Below are 21,274 nucleotides of genomic sequence, written 5' to 3'. Positions count from 1 at the left end.
TCTTCCACACCAATCTCAAAAAACAATTTCTGTATGGACCTCGCTTTGTGCACGGTTGCATTGTCATGCTGAAACAGGAAAGGGCCTTCCTCAAACTGTTGCCACAAAGTTGGAAGCACAGAATCGTCTAGAATGTTATTGTATGCTGTAGCATTAAGATTTCCCTTCACTGGATCTAAGGAGCCTAGCCTGAACCATGAAAAACCGCCCCAGACCATTATTCCTCCACCAAACTTTACAGTTGCCACCATGCATTGGGGCAGATAGCGTTCTCCTGGCATCCGCCAAACCCAGATTCGTCCGTTGGACTGCCAGATGGTGAAGCGTGATTCATCACTCCAGAGAACGCGTTTCTGCTGCTCATGAGTCCAATGGCGGCGAGCTTTACACCACTCCAGCCAACGCTTGGCATTGCGCATGGTGATCATAGGCTTGTGTGCGGCAGCTTGGCCATGGAAACCCATTTCATGAAGCTTTCATGAACTCGGTAGTGAGTGTTGCAACCGAGGACAGACGATTTTTATGCGCTAAGCGCTTCAGCACTCAGGGGTCCCATTCTGTGAGCTTGTGTGGCCTACCACTTTGTGGCTGAGCCGTTGTTGCTCCTAGACGTTTCCACTTCACAATAACAGCACTTACAGTTGACCGGGGCAGCTCTAGAAGGGCAGAAATTTGACGAACTGACTTGTTGGAAAGGTGGCATCCTGTGACGGTGCTACGTTAAAAGTCACTGAGCTCTTTAGTAAGGCCATTCTACGGCCAATGTTTGTCTATGGAGACTGCATGGCTGTGTGCTCAAGTTTATACACCTGTCAGCAACGGGTGTGGCTGAAATAGCCAAATCGACTAATTTGAAGGGGTGTCCACATTCTTTTGTATATATAGTGTATCATAGTACTGCTGACCTGGCAAGGTGGATCGTTCACTATCTAAACCTATAGGTCTCAGGAGGTCAGCCGCTGTGGTGTGCTGTCCTGGAGTGCAGCGTATTTATTGTTTTTTTGCTTCCTCCATTAACCCGGTAGAAGAAGGAGATGTAAGAAGGGAACGCAGGCAGCGCAGCCGCTAAGATGGATTTGATTAATGAACTTTCTGCTCATTAGCCGCTTGCAAATATGCTTTCAAGTATATATATATATATATATTTTTATTTTTTCACCTTTATTTAACCAGGTAAGCCAGTTGAGAACAAGTTCTCTTTTACAACTGCGAACTGGCCAAGATAAAGCAAAGCAGTGCGATAAAAACAACAACACATAGTTACATATGGGGTAAAACGAAACATAAAGTCAAAAATACAACAGAAAATATTTATACAGTGTGTGCAAATGTAGCAAGTTATGGAGGTAAGGCAATAAATAGGCTATAGTGCAAAATAATTACAATTAGTATTAACACTGGAATGATAGATGTGCAAGAGATGATGTGCAAATAGAGATACTGGGGTACAAATGGGCAAAATAAATAACAATATAGGGATGAGGTAGTTGGGCGGGCTAATTTCAGATGGGCTGTGTACAGGTGCAGTGATCGGTAAGGTGCTCTGACAACTGATGCTTAAAGTTAGTGAGGGAGATAAGCGTCTCCAGCTTCAGAGATTTTTGCAATTTGTTCCAGTCATTGGCAGCAGAGAACTGGAAGGAATGGCGGCCAAAGGAGGTGTTGGCTTTGGGGATGACCAGTGAGATATACCTGCTGGAGCGCATACTACGGGTGGGTGTTGCTATGGTGACCAATGAGCTAAGATAAGGCGGAGATTTTTCTAGCTGTGATTTATAGATGGCCTGGAGCCAGTGGGTTTGGCGACGAATATGTAGTGAGGACCAGCCAACAAGAGCGTACAGGTCACAATGGTGGGTAGTATATGGGGCTTTGGAGACAAAACGGATGGCACTGTGATAGACTACATCCAATTTGCTGAGTAGAGTGTTGGAGGCTATTTTGTAAATGACATCGCCGAAGTCAAGGATCGGTAGGATAGTCAGTTTTACGAGGGCATGTTTGGCAGCATGAGTGAAGGAGGCTTTGTTGCAAAATAGGAAACCGATTCTAGATTTAACTTTGGATTGGAGATTCTTAATGTGAGTCTGGAAGGAGAGTTTACAGTCTAACCAGACACCTAGGTATTTGTAGTTGTCCACATACTCTAGGTCAGACCCGTCGAGAGTAGTGATTCTAGTCGGGTGGGCGGGTGCAAGCAGCGTTCGGTTGAAGAGCATGCATTTAGTTTTACTAGTGTTTAAGAGCAGTTGGAGGCTACTGAAGGAGTGTTGAATGGCATTGAAGCTCATTTGGAGGTTTGTTAACACAGTGTCCAATGAAGGGCCAGATGTATACAAAATGGTGTCGTCTGCGTAGAGGTGGATCTGAGAGTCACCAGCAGCAAGAGCGACATCATTGATATACACGGAGAAAAGAGTCGGCCCAAGAATTGAACCCTGTGGCACCCCCATAGAGACTGCCATAGGTCCAGACAACAGGCCCTCCGATTTGACACATTGAACTCTATCTGAGAAGTAGTTGGTGAACCAGGCGAGGCAGTCATTTGAGAAACCAAGGCTATTTAGTCTGCCAATAAGAATGCGGTGGTTGACAGAGTCGAAAGCCTTGGCCAGGTCGATGAAGACGGCTGCACAGTACTGTCTATTATCGATCGCGGTTATAATATCGTTTAGGACCTTGAGCGTTGCATGACCAGCTCGGAAACCGGATTGCATAGCGGAGAAGGTACGGTGGGATTCGAAATGGTCGGTGATCTGTTTGTTAACTTGGCTTTCAAAAACTTTCGAAAGGCAGGGCAGGATGGATATGGGTCAGTAACAGTTTGGATCTAGAGTGTCACCCCCTTTGAAGAGGGGGATGACCGCGGCTGCTTTCCAATCTCTGGGGATCTCAGACGTTACGAAAGAGAGGTTGAACAGGCTAGTAATAGGGGTTGCGACAATTTCGGCGGCTAGTTTTAGAAAGAAAGGGTCCAAGTCTCTTCTACTCTGCTTTAATCCCCCTATGAGAGTGTGCCAGTGGCTTTTAGTGCAGGTTGCTCCAAAGGTCACAATGTCACCCTGCGTTGGAGGGTGAGGTGAATAAGGGAAAAATAAGCCTTGAGGTTGATCCTAAAACCCTAAAGCCCAAATGCGCGTGAACGAGTGTGTTCATGCTGTAATTGCACTGTAGTGAATGAGAGAAAACAGACGGGCCACTGGCGTCAACCGCATCAATGGCGTCATGAGCTTCAAATTAGAAAGCAAGTCTATTTTTCTCGCCTCTTCGCGAAAATAGACTAATTGTGCATTGTTACGTCTGGAATTGTAACATGTATAGTCAAAAAGTGAATATTTAGTGTTGATAAGTTTAGCTGCCAGTGCCAATAATACATATTTGAAAACAATAACTTTATGCCTACCTTTGTTGATTTTGAGCACAGCCATATAGCTTAGGCAGGCTACGGCTGGGAAACTCGAGGAACTCATTCAAGGGAGAATACTGTTATGTAGAAAGAACGAGACTAGCTAAATTCTTTATAAACTGCTAGGGTGTATTAGCTACAACTCTCCTCACTGAATTGATGCTCTCTACTCTCTCACACAAATTTTGACACCAGTGTGGTTTCAGTTTAAGACTGTTTGTTCATGTCCGTGCTCTTCAGAAGAAACTAACAGTTAACTTAAAGGGTATCTAAAGTACATAAGTCCATCAAACAGCTACACAGCTAACAAGCTCTAATATTAAAGTAGGCCTAAGAAGAATCGGTTGAGAGAAGATCAGAATTGCTCTATATACTGTAGTTATCCTGAGATCAAACACATTGGTGAACGGGCTGGGAATGGTTACTGTATTTTCACTGGAGATTATCTGTTGAATATTTGATGAAAAGCCAACGCTGATAAAGTATGTATCTAACAGGCAGGCAACTTGACCAACATAAAACTTGTATAACATAAAATGCTTTTTACATGACTTCATCAACAACAAAATGAATGCATGTTCTGATCTCTACACAGCTGGGTAATGGTATGCCTCCTATTTCAGCCTATTCCAGGCAATGGATAGTCATGCATTTATTGGTGAATAATGTTGTGAAAGTCAATCTGAAGAGGCCATTCTACTGCCAATGTTCGTCTATGGAGATTGCATGGCTGTGTGCCCGATTTTATACACCTGTCAGCAACGGGTGTGGCTGAAATAGCCAAATCCACTAATTTGAAGGGGTGTCCACCTACTGTAATGCCATGTAGTGTATTTCTACTGTATCTTAATGTGGCCCAGGAGTGACAGATCTATCACTCATCACTCATCACATTCACAGTGATTCTACTTTTCTTTCTTCCTCTCCCTTCTCTCTTCCTCTCTCTCTCTCTCTCTCTCTCTCTCTCTCTCTCTCTCTCTCTCTCTCTCTCTGTGTTCATGTCTCTCTCTCTTTCTCTCTCTCTTTCTCTCTCTCTCTCTCTCTCTCTCTCTCTCTCTCTCTCTCTCTCTCTCTCTCTCTCTCTCTCTCTCTCTCTCTCTCTCCCTCTCTCTCTCCCTCTCTCTCTCTTACTGACTCATTCAGTTCAAGCAAAGTGTTTAGTTGAGCCGTCCCACCCTCCCAGTCCCAAACATGTTATTCACCCAACAGGCTGGCGTCAGGCGTAGCTATCTATCTCATCCACTTGGCACATCCACATGGACACATTTCAACCAGTTTTCTCAAGCAATGTTTTTGGGAATGCGTGGTTTGTGCTTGTGTGTGTTTTGCTTGTGTTGCACAAATATTGTTGCATTACAGAAACAGTTGACGCATTAGTAGGTGTGCAGGCCCATTCTGTTTGCACATGGTATTTACAGATGTAGGATCTTAATTTGATCACCCTGTTGCAGGATCCTGCAATGCAAGACATTTAAAACTTGTAGTGTATTTAAGGTTTAATAAGGCGTCTAAAGTTTGTAATTTCCACTTTGAAATTTCAGACTTGATTTTCCCTGACAAATGTTTTTATCAACCCTTACAAAAATGTCCATTAATTATAATCCATATAATAATTCACATTTCCTGTTGCTGCAGGATTATTTTCCAGCTCTAGCAAACTGGCTCAAATTAAGATTCCTACATATGTACACATACAGTGGCTTGCGAAAGTATTCACCCCGCTTGGCATTTTTCCTATTTTGTTGCCTTACAACCTCGAATTAAAATAGATTTTTTGGGGGTTTGTATCATTTGATTTACACAACATGCCTACCACTTTGAAGATGCAAAATATTTTTTCTTGTGAAACAAACAAAAAATAAGACAAAAAAACAGAACTTGAGCATGCATAACTATTCACCCCCACAAAGTCAATACTTTGTAGAGCCACATTTTGCAGCAATTACAGCTGCAAGTGTCTTGGGGTATGTCTCTATAAGCTTGGCACATCCATCCACTGGGATTTTTGCCCTTCAAGGCAAAACTGCTCCAACTCCTTCAAGTTGGATGGGTTCCGCTGGTGTACAGCAATCTTTAAGTCATACCACAGATTCTCAATTGGATTGAGGTCTGGGCTTTGACTAGGCCATTCCAAGACATTTAAATGTTTCCCCTTAAACCACTTGAGTGTTGCTTTAGCAGTATGCTTAGGGTCATTGTCCTGCTGGAAGGTGAACCTCCGTCCCAGTCTCAAATCTCTGGAAGACTGAAACAGGTTTCCCTCAAGAATTTCCCTGTATTTAGCGCCATCAATCATTCCTTCAATTCTGACCAGTTTCCCAGTCCCTGCCGATGAAAAACATCCCCACAGCATGATGCTGCCACCACCATGCTTCACTGTGGGGATGGTGTTCTCGGGGTGATGAGAGTTGTTGGGTTTGCGCCAGACATAGCGTTTTCCTTGATGGCCAAAAAGCCATATGTTTGGGGAGTCTTTTTCCATATGTTTGGGGAGTCTCCCACATGCCTTTTGGCGAACACCAAACGTGTTTCCTTATTTTTTTCTTTAAGCAATGGCTTTTTTCTGGCCACTCTTCCGTAAAGCCCAGCTCTGTGGAGTGTACGGCTTAAAGTGGTCCTATGGACAGATACTCCAATCTCCGCTGTGGAGCTTTGCAGCTCCTTCAGTGTTATCTTTGGTCTCTTTGTTGCCTCTCTGATTAATGCCGTCCTTGCCTGGTCCGTGAGTTTTGGTGGGTGGCCGACTCTTGGCAGGTTTGTAGTGGTGCCATATTCTTTCCAGAACAGGTGTATGTATACTGAGATCATGTGACACTTAGATTGCACACAGGTGGACTTTATTTAACTAATTATGTGACTTCTGAAGGTAATTGGTTGCACCAGATCTTATTTAGGGGCTTCATACCAAAGGGGGTGAATACATATGCACGTACCACTTTTCCGTTATTTATCTTTGAGAATTTTTTTTAACAAGTTATTTTTTAAATTTCACTTCACCAATTTGGACTATTTTGTGTATGTCCATTACATTAAATCCAAATAAAAATCCATTTAAATTACAGGTTGTAATGCAACAAAATAGGAAAAACGTCAAGGGGGGTTAATACTTTTGCAAGGCACTGTAGCTACACCTGTCATTCTGGCAACCTTAGCCTGTGGCTCTGATAAACAGCAACAGTCAAATAAGAATATTTCAGGGGAACCCGTTGGCTGTGATGTAATAAGGCCATGTGGCTACACGCTGCTGCCCCTAGGATCTCTCAGATCTGTGCTGTTTCCTAAACGAAACCTACCCAACCCACCAGCACAACACTGACATCACCATCAGGAATTAAGCTGATATGTGACCGTCTGTCTCTCAGCTGTATTACATTCAGCAAATGACGGACAGCTAGGTACAACTAATACTGTTCTGACAGTTATATGCTTACAAGTTAGCCTTTTCACCACTTCAGCAAATGATGAGGAATAGGACAGCTAGTAAGCAAGGGGCACAGTCCTGACTGACAGTGAGATGTTTTACATATGGAGCAGTATAGATGGAGATTGCTGTTGAAGTTCCTTTGTTTACTTTTCATATCTAGCAGCTGCTGAATGTTGAGTGCCTGAAAGACTCAATAAAATGATTTCGACCACAACACTGGAGAATACAATAATAATGCAGAGTAAGAATTTATTTTAAAGTTACAAAATATTTTAAGAAAACATATTTTATTTTACATAAACTGTACAGATGACATTTACATGACTAAATGATTCTGAAACAGGAACTAAAAATATATTTTTATTAAATAGAAAAACTGAAAAAATATAATTAAAGATGAAAAATGACGTGTTCCACATGTTTATTGTACAAAATAGATAGAGAAAGGAAATAATAGAACTAAGAAATGGAATCATCATGGTGTACCCTGATACGTAGATTAGGCCTCTTATGATCAAGCTAAAATAATCTTGGCCTCTTTGGTTCCATTATTACACAGCAAATTCCACAGAGTTAAATTAACACTGACAGTGTTGACCCGTATAGACACTGAACAGTGTTGAATTAACACACTGCTTAGTGTAAAGCTTTATTTGCATATTTTCCAGAGTGCTTTGCCTTTCGAGTGAATTGTAGAGTTACCACCCATGACTGAATTTGTTAGTGACAGAGACACGCTTGTTGCATTCATCCATTTTCAGTCCTGGGGTCTTCACCAAGTGAAATCCTAAGTGAAAATACTATCATTAAAATTGTATTATTTAACAAATACAGTATGTATTTCATAAGGCCTTATTTTGAGGACATACACTAAAAATGACTGGGTTGTTTGCATGACCCAACTGCTGGGTTGCAGGCATTGGGTCACTTAGTATTTGTATTTCTTTTTTAAGACCAAGGTTGGTTTGCTGATGCTGGTTTATTGAGTGAGATAGACCCAGCGGGTCAGATCAGAAGACTGGAGTCTTGGCTTAGTAGGGGTGTGACTTTCAGCAAGTTATTTTTGGCCACCCATGAGAGTAAATGTAATTCCAGTTCATCTGTTCTGTTGAATCGTTATCGCATGTTATGGTTGAACACTGACACTTTTGTAGCTTTAATGAAGTGTACAGAAACATATGGGTTCCTTAAAAGCCTATGCATATGTGATCTCCCCAATATGATAGTTAACAGTTTGTTGCAATATGTAATTCATAATGTTAATATTTTTGTATTAGAATATGTAATGCACAGTAACATGTGAATACATTTTACATTGCAGTGTACAAACTTAACATGATCAACAGGAATGACATTTACTCTCACAGGTGGCCAAACATAACTATCTAAAAGCCATGCCCCTAATAAGTCCCGCCTCCTGAAAATAACCAATGGATTACAATAAAAAAGACAGAGCTGCTTGGTCAACCCAGCATGAAGGTGAATAAAAACTCAATTTATGGTTAAATTAACCAATGTTTGGGTAATCCGAACAACCCAACAATTTGCCTTATTCATGCAACCTGTCACATTATGCTGGCTTGTATAATGCGTAATTCCGACTGAATTTTTTATCACCCGCAACTGCCAGGGTTGGGAAGACTGAAATATGAGACTCCCTAAAGCATCTAAACTGGAACAACCATTTCAGTAACAGGTGCAATAAGTCCAAGTAACATATTGGATTAGTTTAGAAAATGTATCTCACTTATATTTGAGAAACATAAGATTAATTAATCAATCAATGTACATGCAAAAACATAGATATTGAAACAAACAATTATTAAAATCAACCTGCAATAGAGCATGTTGGGAAATATATTAATGATGGGCATGGTTTTGGTTAAACTCTGGTTATTAACACCAACACTGAGTGTTAATTCAACACTTAGAGTTAATTGTTATGTTTAGAGTGTAGTCCCTCAGAATAAGTACTTATGAAATACTTATTGTATTGTGTTAAATAATACAACTTTAATAACATTATCTCAGGATCTCGCTTGCTGAAGTCCATTGGACTGAAAATTGATGAATGCAACAACCATGTCTCTGTCACTAACAAAGACAGCCATGAGTGGTAACTCTATAATTCACTCAAAAGGCAAGGGATTCTGGGAAATAAGGCTTTGCACTAAGCAGTGTGTTAATTTAACACTGGTCCAGTGTCTATACGGGCCCACACTTCCAGTGTTATTTTAACACTCTCAGTGTTGATTTAACAATGGAGAATTTGCTGTGTAGGTAAAATACTTTTTAAAACAAAATGTCAATTTACTTCCATAAAAATAATTTTCAATGGCAGTCTGTTTATTAACTAATCCTGCAACTTTTCAGTGCAAATGTCATAACAATCATTTGCTTTGGAAAAACAGAAGCGAAAGATCACATTTCAAGTATTTGATAGGAGGAGTTACACTAGGATAGGAGGAGGAGAAAGTTCAGTTCAGTCTGGTAGAGTTGTATGGGTGGGCATGGGTGGGTTACTATTCATTGCATAGATCACGTGGCACTTATTTATGACAAGACACTCAGTACCCCTTTGAAGGCATTTCAATATGCAAGTGCTATTAGGAGTGGGAGTGTGCATTTAAAGGGTTTAGTCTGTAAGTGCTGCACTGCACCATCATGCCCTGTTGGGCCCTAACAAAAAACTCCTCGCCAATTCGAGGTACACTTTATCGGAACAAGTAAGGGCAGTGGGGACTCTGCGTTCTCAGGATTAAGTGTATGTAGTGCAGTTTGCACAAAGGTCCATCTTCACCTTTGAACTCAGTGAGCGATTGCCTGCAGCATGGTCACAGACAGACACACACTTACACAGGCAGGAGGAAAGAACGTGGTCCAATGTCAACAACAATATGTCAATGTTAACAACTTTGTTATTGTGTCGTTACCTCACATGGACAGGAGTGTAGTCCTGGAAAAGCTTTATTCAATAATCATTTCTTGCTGATACAGTTGATGTAATAATTCCACAGGATCAGACAGTCACAGTGTCTTTATGACATTCTTTATGGAAGTGCTGGTGTTTCTGAATTATATAAGCCGACGAATTGTCATTGTCAGTGCTTTTGTTTTGTCAACGTCCTGGTGTGCTGCTTCCTTAAGCGCTTTTCTTTCCATCTTCCTCAGAGAAGAAATTAAGGACCATTATTTTTCCTCTAGAAATGGCAAACTAGAAAAATTGATATCATTTGCTGATCAATCATCTCCTTCTCTTCCCAAAACTCTGGAACCGTTCTGATGTTGTTAATATGGAATGGACAGAACCTGGCCTCGCTCAGCCAGGTAAATACAACAAACCATAAATACATATTGTTTGTGTGTACCAGTTGGTGTGCTTCCATATAACTATATATATATATATATATGTGTGTAGTACAAAAAGGTATTTTTGTACAAGACATTTTGACTACCGTCGTTTGATTTAACTTTCAAAGCTCAAAAAGTCACAGACAGTCTCAGGCACAGCCACACTCTTCCACTATCATATTGGGCACGTCTCGTTTTACTATGTTGTACTCATCGTCGAAGTACAGCATAGACATGGTGCTGAGCTTGGTGGGGATACAACAGGAGTTGACCGAGCCGGGGCTCATGCCCCTCATCCGGTATTGGTTGACCACTGCTGTGTGGAATGACGACGCCGACCCCGGTACCCCCGCCATGTACGCCGGGCAGCTTCCCTCGCAGTAGTTACCGTAGTAACCCGCGGGTGCGATGATCCAGTCGTTCCAGCCAATGAGGCGAAAGTCTATGTAGAACTGCCGTCTGCAGCACAGGCCTCCACTGCTCCCGTCACACTCCAGCCCCCTCTTCCTGATGCGGTGGTTCCCTTCCACCTGCTGTGCCCGGACCACCAGAAAGGGCCTGTGTGAGGGTTCCACTGGGTCGACTAAGATAGGAACCACGTTGGACGCCTCACAGCCCTCGCAGCGCACCTCCAGGTCCTGCCGCCGGCCGCCCTTACCAAACAGGGCCCTCACTGCCTCTGACAGGGGGAAGGTGTGCCAGCCACTGCGCTTTAGGTCCACACGCTTCTCCACTAGGGTCCACCGACCTCCTCCCCCTACCCCGGGCCCTGTTCCTCCCCCGGCTCCACCTGCAGCCCCAGTCCCTGCCTCATGGTAGTGGATCTTAACTGTGACTTTCCGTCGAGGCCCTTTCTCTGAGCCGGTGGGCAGCAGCCTGAAGTAGAGCCACAGGTTGGCCTGAGACACATACAGGTTCTGGTTCCCTTCACTGGAGATGAGGAAGTGGAGGCTGGACTTAGAGGCTTGAGATGAAACCAGCTCATCTGATAGAGAAGAGAGGGAAATGTGGGTTTAGTGATATATACTGTACAGTCAAGGGTCAAGAGAATAAACTGACAATTTTAAAGGGCAAGTTAGAAAAGCTGACAAAATTCACAAATTCAAACAGGACAGGAGGATGAAATCCTCACAGTTTTCCAACTTGTGTCTCTGTGAATGAAAGTTATGTCATACTACATATGAGTGTCATTTTTAAGAGGGAGAAAGAAGTGGACAAACATCCACAGGGAGCCCCAAGCAGGGAGCCAGAGAGGGAGCAGTTCAGTCAGTTCTGTCTCTCCTCTCCTCTCCTCTCCTCTCCTCTCCTCTCCTCTCCCTCTCCTCTCCTCTCCTCTCCTCTCCTCTCCTCTCCTCTCCTCTCCTCTCCTCTCCTCTCCTCTCCTCTCCTCTCCTCTCCTCCATCACCACTCTCTTTCTCTTACATCACATGCCGTTAGACTAGTTCCTTATAGGCTGTTTCTCCTGACAGCCCAGTTCTGGGAGCAGGCCCAGTTGGCATCAGGTCTGATTGTGAAGACTAGGGGAGTGGAGGAGGGGGGTGGACAAGGCCCGGGCCCCAGGGGGTTAATTGAGTTCGCTGTTTGTGTGTGTGTGTATGTGTGTGTGTGTGAAACCCCCTGAGCTCCCCGGAGCCTCTGAGACTGACAGCATAAAGACCCCAGTGAGGTATTAGGAGACAGCCTCGCTGCTGCCTGGCATTGAGCGCGTGGCCCTCCTAACCAAAAGCATGATGAGGCAAAAATAAAATCAATTTACATGACACTGGCCACTTTCTAAAACGACACAAAGAGATTCCAAATGTCTAAGGCATAATGGAGTTTGGGGTCGGCCGTATCTTTTTTTTAAGCCTAATGATGTCTTCCAAATTACTGTGAAAACCGAGAGGGTTCTGTCTGGGGGTTAGCCAGGATCGGCTTCAGCTGAGCACATGTTGAAGTGGCAAAATGTCTTTGTTTACAAACTGATTAGCGTGAGTTGGTGTCAACAGCTAACCACCAAAGATGATCCTTTTAAAGCGACTCTACGTTTACAACGTACTCCAGTAACAGTGACTTTACATTCATTTCACACAGACCTGTTCAGACTAGTTCTGCCTCCCGCTACAGTATGTCAGCCGGGAGCCAAAGTAACACACACACACACACACACACACACACATCCCTGTGGCAACAACAAAAGCACAAGGTGCATGCATATCAGCAACATCGATATCCAACCCTCAGAGTGCAGTATCAAGAATGTAAGAAGAACTGTATGTATTGAAATGCATCAGAAGTGTAGATCTAAAGGCATTGATTCAATAACAGTTTTCCCCTGTTTTAACTGCTGTCATGGCCCGAGGTAAGGAGTATCTAACCTCGCCTCATTTACTACCATGCCTTGCTGCTTGCCTCAACAGCTCCCAGTGATCAACAGGGGAGCTCCTAGGCCAGGGCGTTTCTCTCTCTGTGCCCTGAGTGACAGTGTATGGGAGGCAATGAAGTGAGATGGCAGTCTGAATCTCTGACTACAAAGATCCTCCAGTCTGGACTGAAGCATGGTCATAAGAGATGTGCTAGCTTTATATCCCATCTGGGAAAAAAATAACATCTTTTTTAACGGCCCACAAGTTAGGGTATCTGAGACTGCCGACTGGGCACAGAAGTAAATTCAACATCTATTACACGTTGGTTCAATTTCATTGAAATGACGTGGAAACAACATTGACTCAACCAGTGTGTGCCCAGTGGGTGGCCGCATTAAAGTGGATGCTGGAGTGGATTGAGAATCATCCTGCTAGAAAACACTTAAACTATTTACCTTTTCTTTTCTTTTCTAAAATACCACAAAAACACATAGCCAGGTGCTTTAACACCGGTGTGCACTGACTGCAGGCTGTGGGAAGGTGAGGGGGGGAAGCGAGGTGAGGAAGGAGGTTAGGGAGGAGACCAGTTAAACCAAGAGGTGTGCTGCCTGACTCTGAGTGTGCCTGGCGTCAATGTGCTCCTGGGCCAGGCAGGGTTAGGGCAGGGCAGGTGAGGGGAGGGTGATATCTGGCTGGGCCTCTCTCTCTCTCTGATAGAGCTAGCACTGCTGGTACTACAGCTGCCTCAGCGTGTCCCCACCTGCGCCACCAACACAACAACAAGGCAGGCCGACAGGTAGGTAAGCAGGCGGGAAATCAGGTAGACAGGTAGGTAAGCAGGCAGGCAATCAGGCAGACAAAAAAGCAGACAAGCAGGGAGGCAGACAGACCGGCAGGCAGGCAGGCAGTGTGCGTGTGTGTGCACGTGTGCGTGTGCACAACATAGGCAGGGTGCATGTAGCAGGGTGCTATGCTCATTACTCAAAGTCTGTGTCAACAGAGACCGCACATCGCGGAGCACCGCTGCTCTGACATGAGCCTCGCCTTGCAGTCAGACACACAGACACACACGGCTCTGACAGCCATCCCTTAGGCTGCTGGAGCACAGTGCTCAGCTCTGCACTCCAGGAATTCCACACAGGGAAATAGGAGAGGGGGAAAGAGCACAGCAGGTCAGGGCGAGCCCCATTCGGCCAGCTGTTAGTAAGCTGCTTTGGTGGTAGTGGTGGAGAAATGACATACACACGGGGGGGGATTGGATTGAGTGTGATGTGGAAAATGCCTGGAGCGGCTCCAGACAGGGCATGATTGATGTTTCTTCATGAAAGACTGTGTCCCAGTGTAAACCCAGCAGCCAGCCCTATAGCCCTGCAAGGCTGCATCCCAAATGGCACCCTATTCCCTATATAATGGACATTTTTACCAGGGCCCATAGGGCTCTGGTCAAAAGTAGTACACTATATAGGGAATAGGGTGCCATTTGGGACATAGCCCGGGGACTGGGCCAGAGTTAATGACATCCAATAATTAAGTCTTGATTCCGTTACTTGGACCGGAGTCACAGGGAGTTCAACCGGTCCAAACGGCTATACCAACGCTATACCAACTCACATCTCCCCTTGCCCTCCGCTCCGCTCCCGTGGTTACGGGACACCAAATCCTGCCGCCAAAGCGAGGGCCCACGGGACCGTGTCATAAGAGACGGGTGGTTGGCACTGTTCCTTACCTGGAACGTTGGCAGTGAGCTCAGTCTCAGTCTCAGCCTCTGCTCCGCTAGGCAGTCTAAGACTGATGGCTGACTGAGAGCTATAGCTGCCTCCTAGCTCCTAGCTGGCTGAAAACCATACAGTTTAAACTATGCGAATAAGACAGGACAACGTCCCACACCTTCACAAAATACTTTGGCCTGATACTTCGCAGTCATCCAGTAAAGCCCATCACAAACTCCCCTAGGCCCCTACCAGCACACCTTGATCTTTGACTGTGACATCACCCGGCCTGTGCCTGGGCCTGGTCTAGCTGCCTCTCTCCAGGTCGCTCTAGGGGCCTTGTCCCTCTCTCCATGCCCTGGCTGGCAGCCTGGGCTTTGGGCTCTGGGGGTGAGTGCCAGCTGGCCTGAAGGCAGAGGGGGTCTAGAGAACAGGGAGCAAAGCCAGTTCCATGGCACAATGCTGCACAAAGGCTCAAAGGTGTCGTGAATAATGGCAAAAGCAAAGAGGCCAGGTTGGTGAACCTTTATATGACAAAAACATTATTTAGAAAACGGTGATATGTGCACACCATGCACCCTCCTCCTCCATCTCTCCATCACCCCGAACCCACAACCGGTGACTCAAATGTCTCATGCATTATTCTGAGCATTTTCTTAATGTTGTCATATTGGGTTTAGCAAGAATGCACAGTGCTCTCTCAATAATTGCCTTGTGTTCAACCTGGACTCAGGGGTAGATGTAACATAGTAAACGTAATTCCGGTCCACTCCAATTAGTGTGATATGTTACGTTTCGTACAGTATGTATTAATTTGCAATTCGTACAATATGTTACAAATTGCAATTCCTACAATATATTACGAATTTGCGAAACATATGATATGTTACGAATTCCAATTTGTTGTGGCTAACGTTATCTAGGTGGCTAGTAGCTAACGCTAATGTTAGCTAGGCTAGGGGTTAGGGGTTAATGTTAAGGTTGGGGTTAGGGTTGGGGGTTAAGTTAAAGGGTTAAGATTAGGGTTAGCTAACATGCTAAGTAGTTGCAAAGAAGTTAAAAAGTAGTAAGTAGTTGCAAAGTTGCTAAAATGCTAAAGTTGTCCGTGATGCGATTCAAACACGCAACCTTTGGGTTGCTAGACGTTCGCATAACCTTCTGTCTTATGTAACATACCAAATGTAACATATCATATTAATTTGAGTGTCCCAGATGTACTTTTACTATGTTACATCTAATACATGAGACCAGGCTGTTGCTTTTGTTCCCTTGTCATGAATGTGCTCAGATCATTCCTATTAGAAGGCAACAGCTAGGAACCCATCCAGGCTGATGGTACTGTGTGTGCTGCTAATGCTTCCTCTGATGCTTCCTCTGCTATACAAACCTAAAAACAGTCAAATATGACGTTCTCACCTCACTAACCTGGCAATTATTGGTTTCTGTTATCTAACTGATGATAGATTAGAGCTCACAGAGTGTGTGTGTAGGGCATGAGGCTGAGGCCCGTAGGGTGCCCAAGACGGAAACAAAATAATTAATTAAAAACGAAATAGACAGCATACTGTATATTATATATATATATATGTAGTATTTACAGTTGAAGTCGGAAGTTTACATACACCTTAGCCAAATACATTTAAACTCAGTTTTTCACAATTCCTGACATTTAATCCTAGTAAATATTCCCTGTTTTAGGTCAGTTAGGATCACCACTTTATTTTAAGAATGTGAAATGTCAGATAGTAGAGTGAATTATTTATTTCAGCTTTTATTTCTTTCATCACATTCCCAGTGGGTCAGAAGTTTACATACACTCAATTAGAATTTGGTAGCATTGCCTTTAAATTGTTTAACTTGGGTCAAACGTTTCGGGTAGCCTTCCACAAGCTTCCCACAATAAGTTGGGTGAATTTTGGCCCAGTCCTCCTGACAGAGCTGGGTTAACTGAGTCAGGTTTGTAGGCCTCCTTGCTCGCACACGCTTTTTCAGTTCTGCCCACAAATGTTCTATAGGATTGAGGTCAGGGCTTTGTGATGGCCACTCCAATACCTTGACTTTGTTGTCCTTAAGCCATTTTGGAAGTATGCTTGGGGTCATTGTCCATTTGGAAGACCCATTTGCGACCAAGCTTTAACTTCCTGACTGATGTCTTGAGATGTTGCTTCAATATATCCACATAATTTTCCTTCCTCATGATGCCATCTATTTTGTGAAGTGCACCAGTCCCTCCTGCAGCAAAGCACCCTCACAGCATGATGCTGCCACCCCTGTGCTTCACGGTTGGGATGGTGTTCTTCGGCTTGCAATCCTTCCCCCTTTTTCCTCCAAACATAACGATGGTCATTATGGCCAAACAGTTCTATTTTTGTTTCATCAGACCAGAGGACATTTCTCAAAAAGTACGATCTTTGTCCCCATGTGCAGTTGCAAATTGTAGTCTAGCTTTTTGTATGGCGGTTTTGGAGCAGTGGCTTCTTCCTTGCTGAGCGGCCTTTCAGGTTATGTCGATATAGGACTTGTTTTACTGTGGATATAGATACTTTTGTACCTGTTTCCTCCAGCATCTTCACAAGGTCCTTTGCTGTTGTTCTGGGATTGATTTGCACTTTCGCACCAAAGTACGTTCATCTCTAGGAGACAGAACGTGTCTCCTTCCTGAGCGTTATGACGGCTGCGTGGTCCCATGGTGTTTATACTTGCGTACTATTGTTTGTACAGATGAACGTGGTACCTTCAGGCGTTTGGAAATTGCTCCCAAGGATGAACCAGACTTGTGGAGGTCTACCATTTTTTTTTCGGAGGTCTTGGCTGATTTCTTTTGATTTTCCCATGATGTCAAGCAAAGAGGCACTGAGTTTGAAGGTAGGCCTTGAAATACATCCACAGGTACACCTCAAATTGACTCAAATAATGTCAATTAGCCTATCAGAAGCTTCTAAAGCCATGACATCATTTTCTGGAATTTTCCAAGCTGTTTAAAGGCACAGTCAACTTAGTGTATGTAAACTTCTGACCCACTGGAATTGTGAGACAGTGAATTATAAGTGAAATAATCTGTCTGTAAACAATTGTTGGAAAAATTACTTGTGTCATGCACAAAGTAGATGTCCTAACCGACTTGCCAAAACTATAGTTTGTTAACAAGAAATTTGTGGAGTGGTTGAAAAACAAGTTTTAATGACTCCAACCTAAGTGTATGTAAACTTCCGACTTCAACTGTATATTTTTTCGATATCTTTTTTTTATGCAAACGCCAACCACAGGAGGACTCAGGGGCCCGCTCTCAATCAGTGTAGACCGCCTGCTACTGTTGCTCTGATAATCATCAGATGGGGGAGGAGAGGAGGTAGGGGGCCCACATGGGTAACTGAGGGCCCCTGCCTTGGTTGGGTAACGTAGAGAACATTTTGCTGTTTTAAAGCAGGTTTTCTGCAATTATAAATATTTTTCCATGAGGTGGGGAGTAATTTTTGCAGTTTAAAAGCTAATTACCTGCAATTCTACACATTTTGCCATGACTTTTGCCATGTTAATTATATCTGAGAGAGTGACAAACAAAATTAATGGGGGCCCCCTGAAGGTCAGGGCCCCTGGGAACGTGCCCTGCGTGCCCGGTCGGTATTCGGCCATGATTACTTCAAGTTTAGATAGCTGGCTAGACTAACTTACCAATCAATAAATTGTTAACAGACATGGCTAATTGAGTGACTGTCAGTGACTGACATAACAAGAGAAAAACTGTTGATGCACAACCATCTATGATTTGCTAATCCGGCCCTGTGCTTGTCTGTGTGTGTGCACTGTAAACCCCAATGTGCTGTTATTATTCAAAACTTTTGAGGAAACCTGTTGCACTTAATATATCTGAGTACAGAAAAACGTGCTGATTGTCTATACTGTAACGGAAAACTGTAATTTATACGATAATTCGTGGTATTATCAACAGTAAAATCCAGGGTCTGTCGTAGCCGGCCGCGACCGGGAATCCCATGGGGCGGCGCATAATTGGCCCAGCGTCGTCCAGGGTAGGGGAGGGAATGGCCGGCAGGAATGTAGAGCATTGCGTTTGCAACGCCAGGGTTGTGGGTTCATTTCCCATGGGGGGCCAGTATGAAAAATAAAATAATGTATGCACTCACTAACTGTAAGTCGCTCTGGATAAGAGCGTCTGCTAAATGACTAAAATGTTAAAATGTAAAATGTAAAATACTCTGAAACATTTTACTGCAGCATACTGTAAATTATGGTGCATTTTGGGAAAATTTTGTGGCCGGGGAAAGAATTGTTGTATTTCTAATGGTACTGTAATTCCAACCCACAGAAGGTCACCCGTGATACAAGTCAGTATTAGACATCCATCCATGTCTGAGGACGTCGGGAGATGATGTGGAAACTGGCCACTAGGGGTAACAGTGAGTGCTGTTACCTTTAAGTAGGTTTCGGTCTTGCTTGGTTGTTGTGGACGGGGATGGCGGATGGGTGTAAGCCTCTGGTGCAAAAGTTTGCATGTTCGAATCCAGCGATAGAAAGTTGTTTATTTTATTTTTGTTTTGTATCCCAAACCTTAACCATTCGGAGTTACATTTACGTCATTTAGCAGACACTCTTATCCTGAATGACTTACAGGAGCAATTAGGGTTAAGTGCCTTGCTTAAGGGCACATTGACAGATTTTTCACCTAGTCAGCTCGGGGATTAGAACCAGCGATCTTTCGGTTACTGGCGCAATGCTCTTACCCACTAAGCTACCTGCCGTAATGTAATCTTACATTTTACATTTGAGAAACATGGATGAACGTCTAATTCTGACGCGAGAACGTGAGAGATTGTTGCAGAATACAGTACCACACCATATCTTTGGAGTGCCAAAAACGTTTTGACCACTAGTGGGTGCATGGTGGTGTTGTTTCTGGCTTATTAACATATTTTGAGATGTGCCTTGTAAGAGGCTATATTTGTGGCACCCCTGAGTCAGAATGCTGTACTAATTTAACTCCTATGTGGTTATTGTGCCAAATCAATTAAAAATGTATAGAAAACAGATTGGAGTGGCAACAAGTCTTAAACCTTTAATGGTTGAGCATTTTGCCATGTCCTTTTGGTCGGTAGTTGCTGCTAGTTTGGAAGCCTTTGTTAAGAACTCTAGAAGTGTAAGTGATATAAAATACCAAATATTAATTAATATGCTGTAATGTTGAAACAATTTACCTTGCAGCAAACCCTTGTAATTACAGTAAAATCCTGTGAAATACAAACCCCACCCCTCAATGAATTTCATTCATACATTAATTCATCCCGATAATGGTAGCATTTCCTTTTTACAGTTTAATACAGTCAATTTTACAGTAATGTACTGTGTGTCACTAAATTAATAATGACTCAGAAATAAAGGGAGATAAAAGGGGTGATCAAATGAGTGATATAAATCCTACGATTATCGATAATTACCTGATTCTGCGAAACTTATTATCTCCGACGTCTCCCCTTGCAGCTCGTTACTATAGGAAGCTTGTCCATCAAGGTTGGGGATCTCAACCCTCCCGTCTTCCCGTACCTTACTGGCTTGAAGCCTCCTCAGCGCTGTCAACATTGCAGCCTTGGGAATAGGATGAGTAATGTTGGGTCTTTCACTCATTTGTAACCTGTTCAAGATGTGCCTCTTGACTGCTTCCAAAAGGTCTACGTCCACCCGTTCTGACGCCTCCGGCATCCCACACGATGCGCACGACTCCCGGGCAACGGTTTGAGTCTCTGCCCCGGTTATTTCCGCCCCCGTTGTCCCCAAGGTACCGCGGATTGAAAGTATGCAAGCCATTAAACAAACCAGTGTGAGATTATATTTTCTCATTTTCTCTTTTTGAGACTGGAATTCCAAAGCACGCCGCTGGAAAGGAATTGTGGTTATTGAATACAGAGAGCAAAGTTAGAGGGTTAGGCTACTTCACAAGTATCTCGGTAAAGATCCTACTATACGCCACCGGGAATACACATGTAACGAGGATTGATGCACACGTTACGGTAATCCAAAACAGTCCATGTAGTTTTTGCATTCCAAAAATTATTGCTGTCAAGAGCTATTGGTTTTGCAGATATTCTGTTATTTGCTTAATCTCCAGCCCTGTCAGGCCTGGGTCCTTTTTGTCCAAAGCTCACTATCAGTCGAGTTCTCATCTAAAGCACAATTCCAGAGGTGTTGATACTTGACCGGCGAACTTGAAATGATCACAGGGTACTAGGCTAAATGAATGGCACTACCGCGTTTTCAAATGGATCGAAACGAATTATTACAGTCCTTATCCTTTGCAAACCACTCATAGTTATCAAACGTATCTCACCGGTACGCTAGCTTTGTATTCGAAACGTCTGATGTGAAATTCCAAATATGAGGTTACCACTGCTCTTTACATTCAAATCACTCCTATAAACGCAACTTTAGGAATCCAACTAAATTGCAATCCAATTCATACCCAACTCATCCCTTGATCACTGTCTTCTCTGTCTACTGGTGAGTTGAGTAGGCTGCTTGGCAATGGGACGTCTCTGCGTCCAGTAAGAGACAATTTTATCTTTACACTTTTCTCCTTTGCAATCACGACACGGAGCCACCTAACACCGAAAGTTTTTATACAGGAGTTGAAACCACGTGGGGAGTTCCACCAACAGGGCGCAAGGGATAATATTGCTGGGAGAAAAGCGCAGCGCAGGATGGAGAGAATACTGTCCTATGTTAAAAGTACTAGAATACAATAGTGACCCCTTTTAACCCCGAATATCAATTTCTCTATTATAATTTTACACTAAATTACCTCATAAACAATACATTTTATTATAGGCCTAAAACAGATTGTCATTTTCATAAATATGGAGCTATATCTGCAAGACACCTGATGCCATAAAATTGGAAGATTTTATCTATATTTTAGGATTATGGTGTATGAAATAAAAAACAAAAACAAAAATAATAAACACACACACGGACGCACGTAACACACACACACACACACACACACACACACACACACACACACACACACAC

General features: G+C 43.5%; 1 protein-coding gene across 1 annotated transcript; it reads right to left on the bottom strand.

Moving 5' to 3' along the window:
• Positions 1-7,099: 7,099 nt before the first annotated feature.
• Positions 7,100-20,811, bottom strand: LOC121555130 (inhibin beta B chain-like). Its single transcript, XM_041868933.2, has 2 exons — positions 19,687-20,811; positions 7,100-11,166 (listed from the first exon to the last, which is right to left on the bottom strand). The coding sequence occupies exons 1-2, from the start codon at positions 20,084-20,086 to the stop codon at positions 10,331-10,333; spliced, it is 1,236 nt and encodes a 411-aa protein (XP_041724867.1). The 5' UTR covers positions 20,087-20,811; the 3' UTR covers positions 7,100-10,330.
• Between the last annotated feature and the right edge of the window lie 463 nt (positions 20,812-21,274).

The sequence above is a fragment of the Coregonus clupeaformis genome, chromosome 40 (genome assembly GCF_020615455.1).
Source record: "Coregonus clupeaformis isolate EN_2021a chromosome 40, ASM2061545v1, whole genome shotgun sequence".
NCBI classification, from domain to species: Eukaryota; Metazoa; Chordata; class Actinopteri; order Salmoniformes; family Salmonidae; genus Coregonus; species Coregonus clupeaformis.
This window is presented reverse-complemented; position numbering and strand designations above follow the sequence as displayed.

What these genes read in the sequence shown, in the direction of transcription:
- LOC121555130 (XM_041868933.2), bottom strand. Translation starts at nt 20,086, where the DNA reads ATGAGAAAATATAATCTCACACTGGTTTGTTTAATGGCTTGCATACTT. An exon ending in AATAAGTTTCGCAGAATCAG is followed by an intron (nt 11,167 to 19,686) that starts GTAATTATCGAT and finishes CTTCTCTATCAG; the next exon opens with ATGAGCTGGTTTCATCTCAA.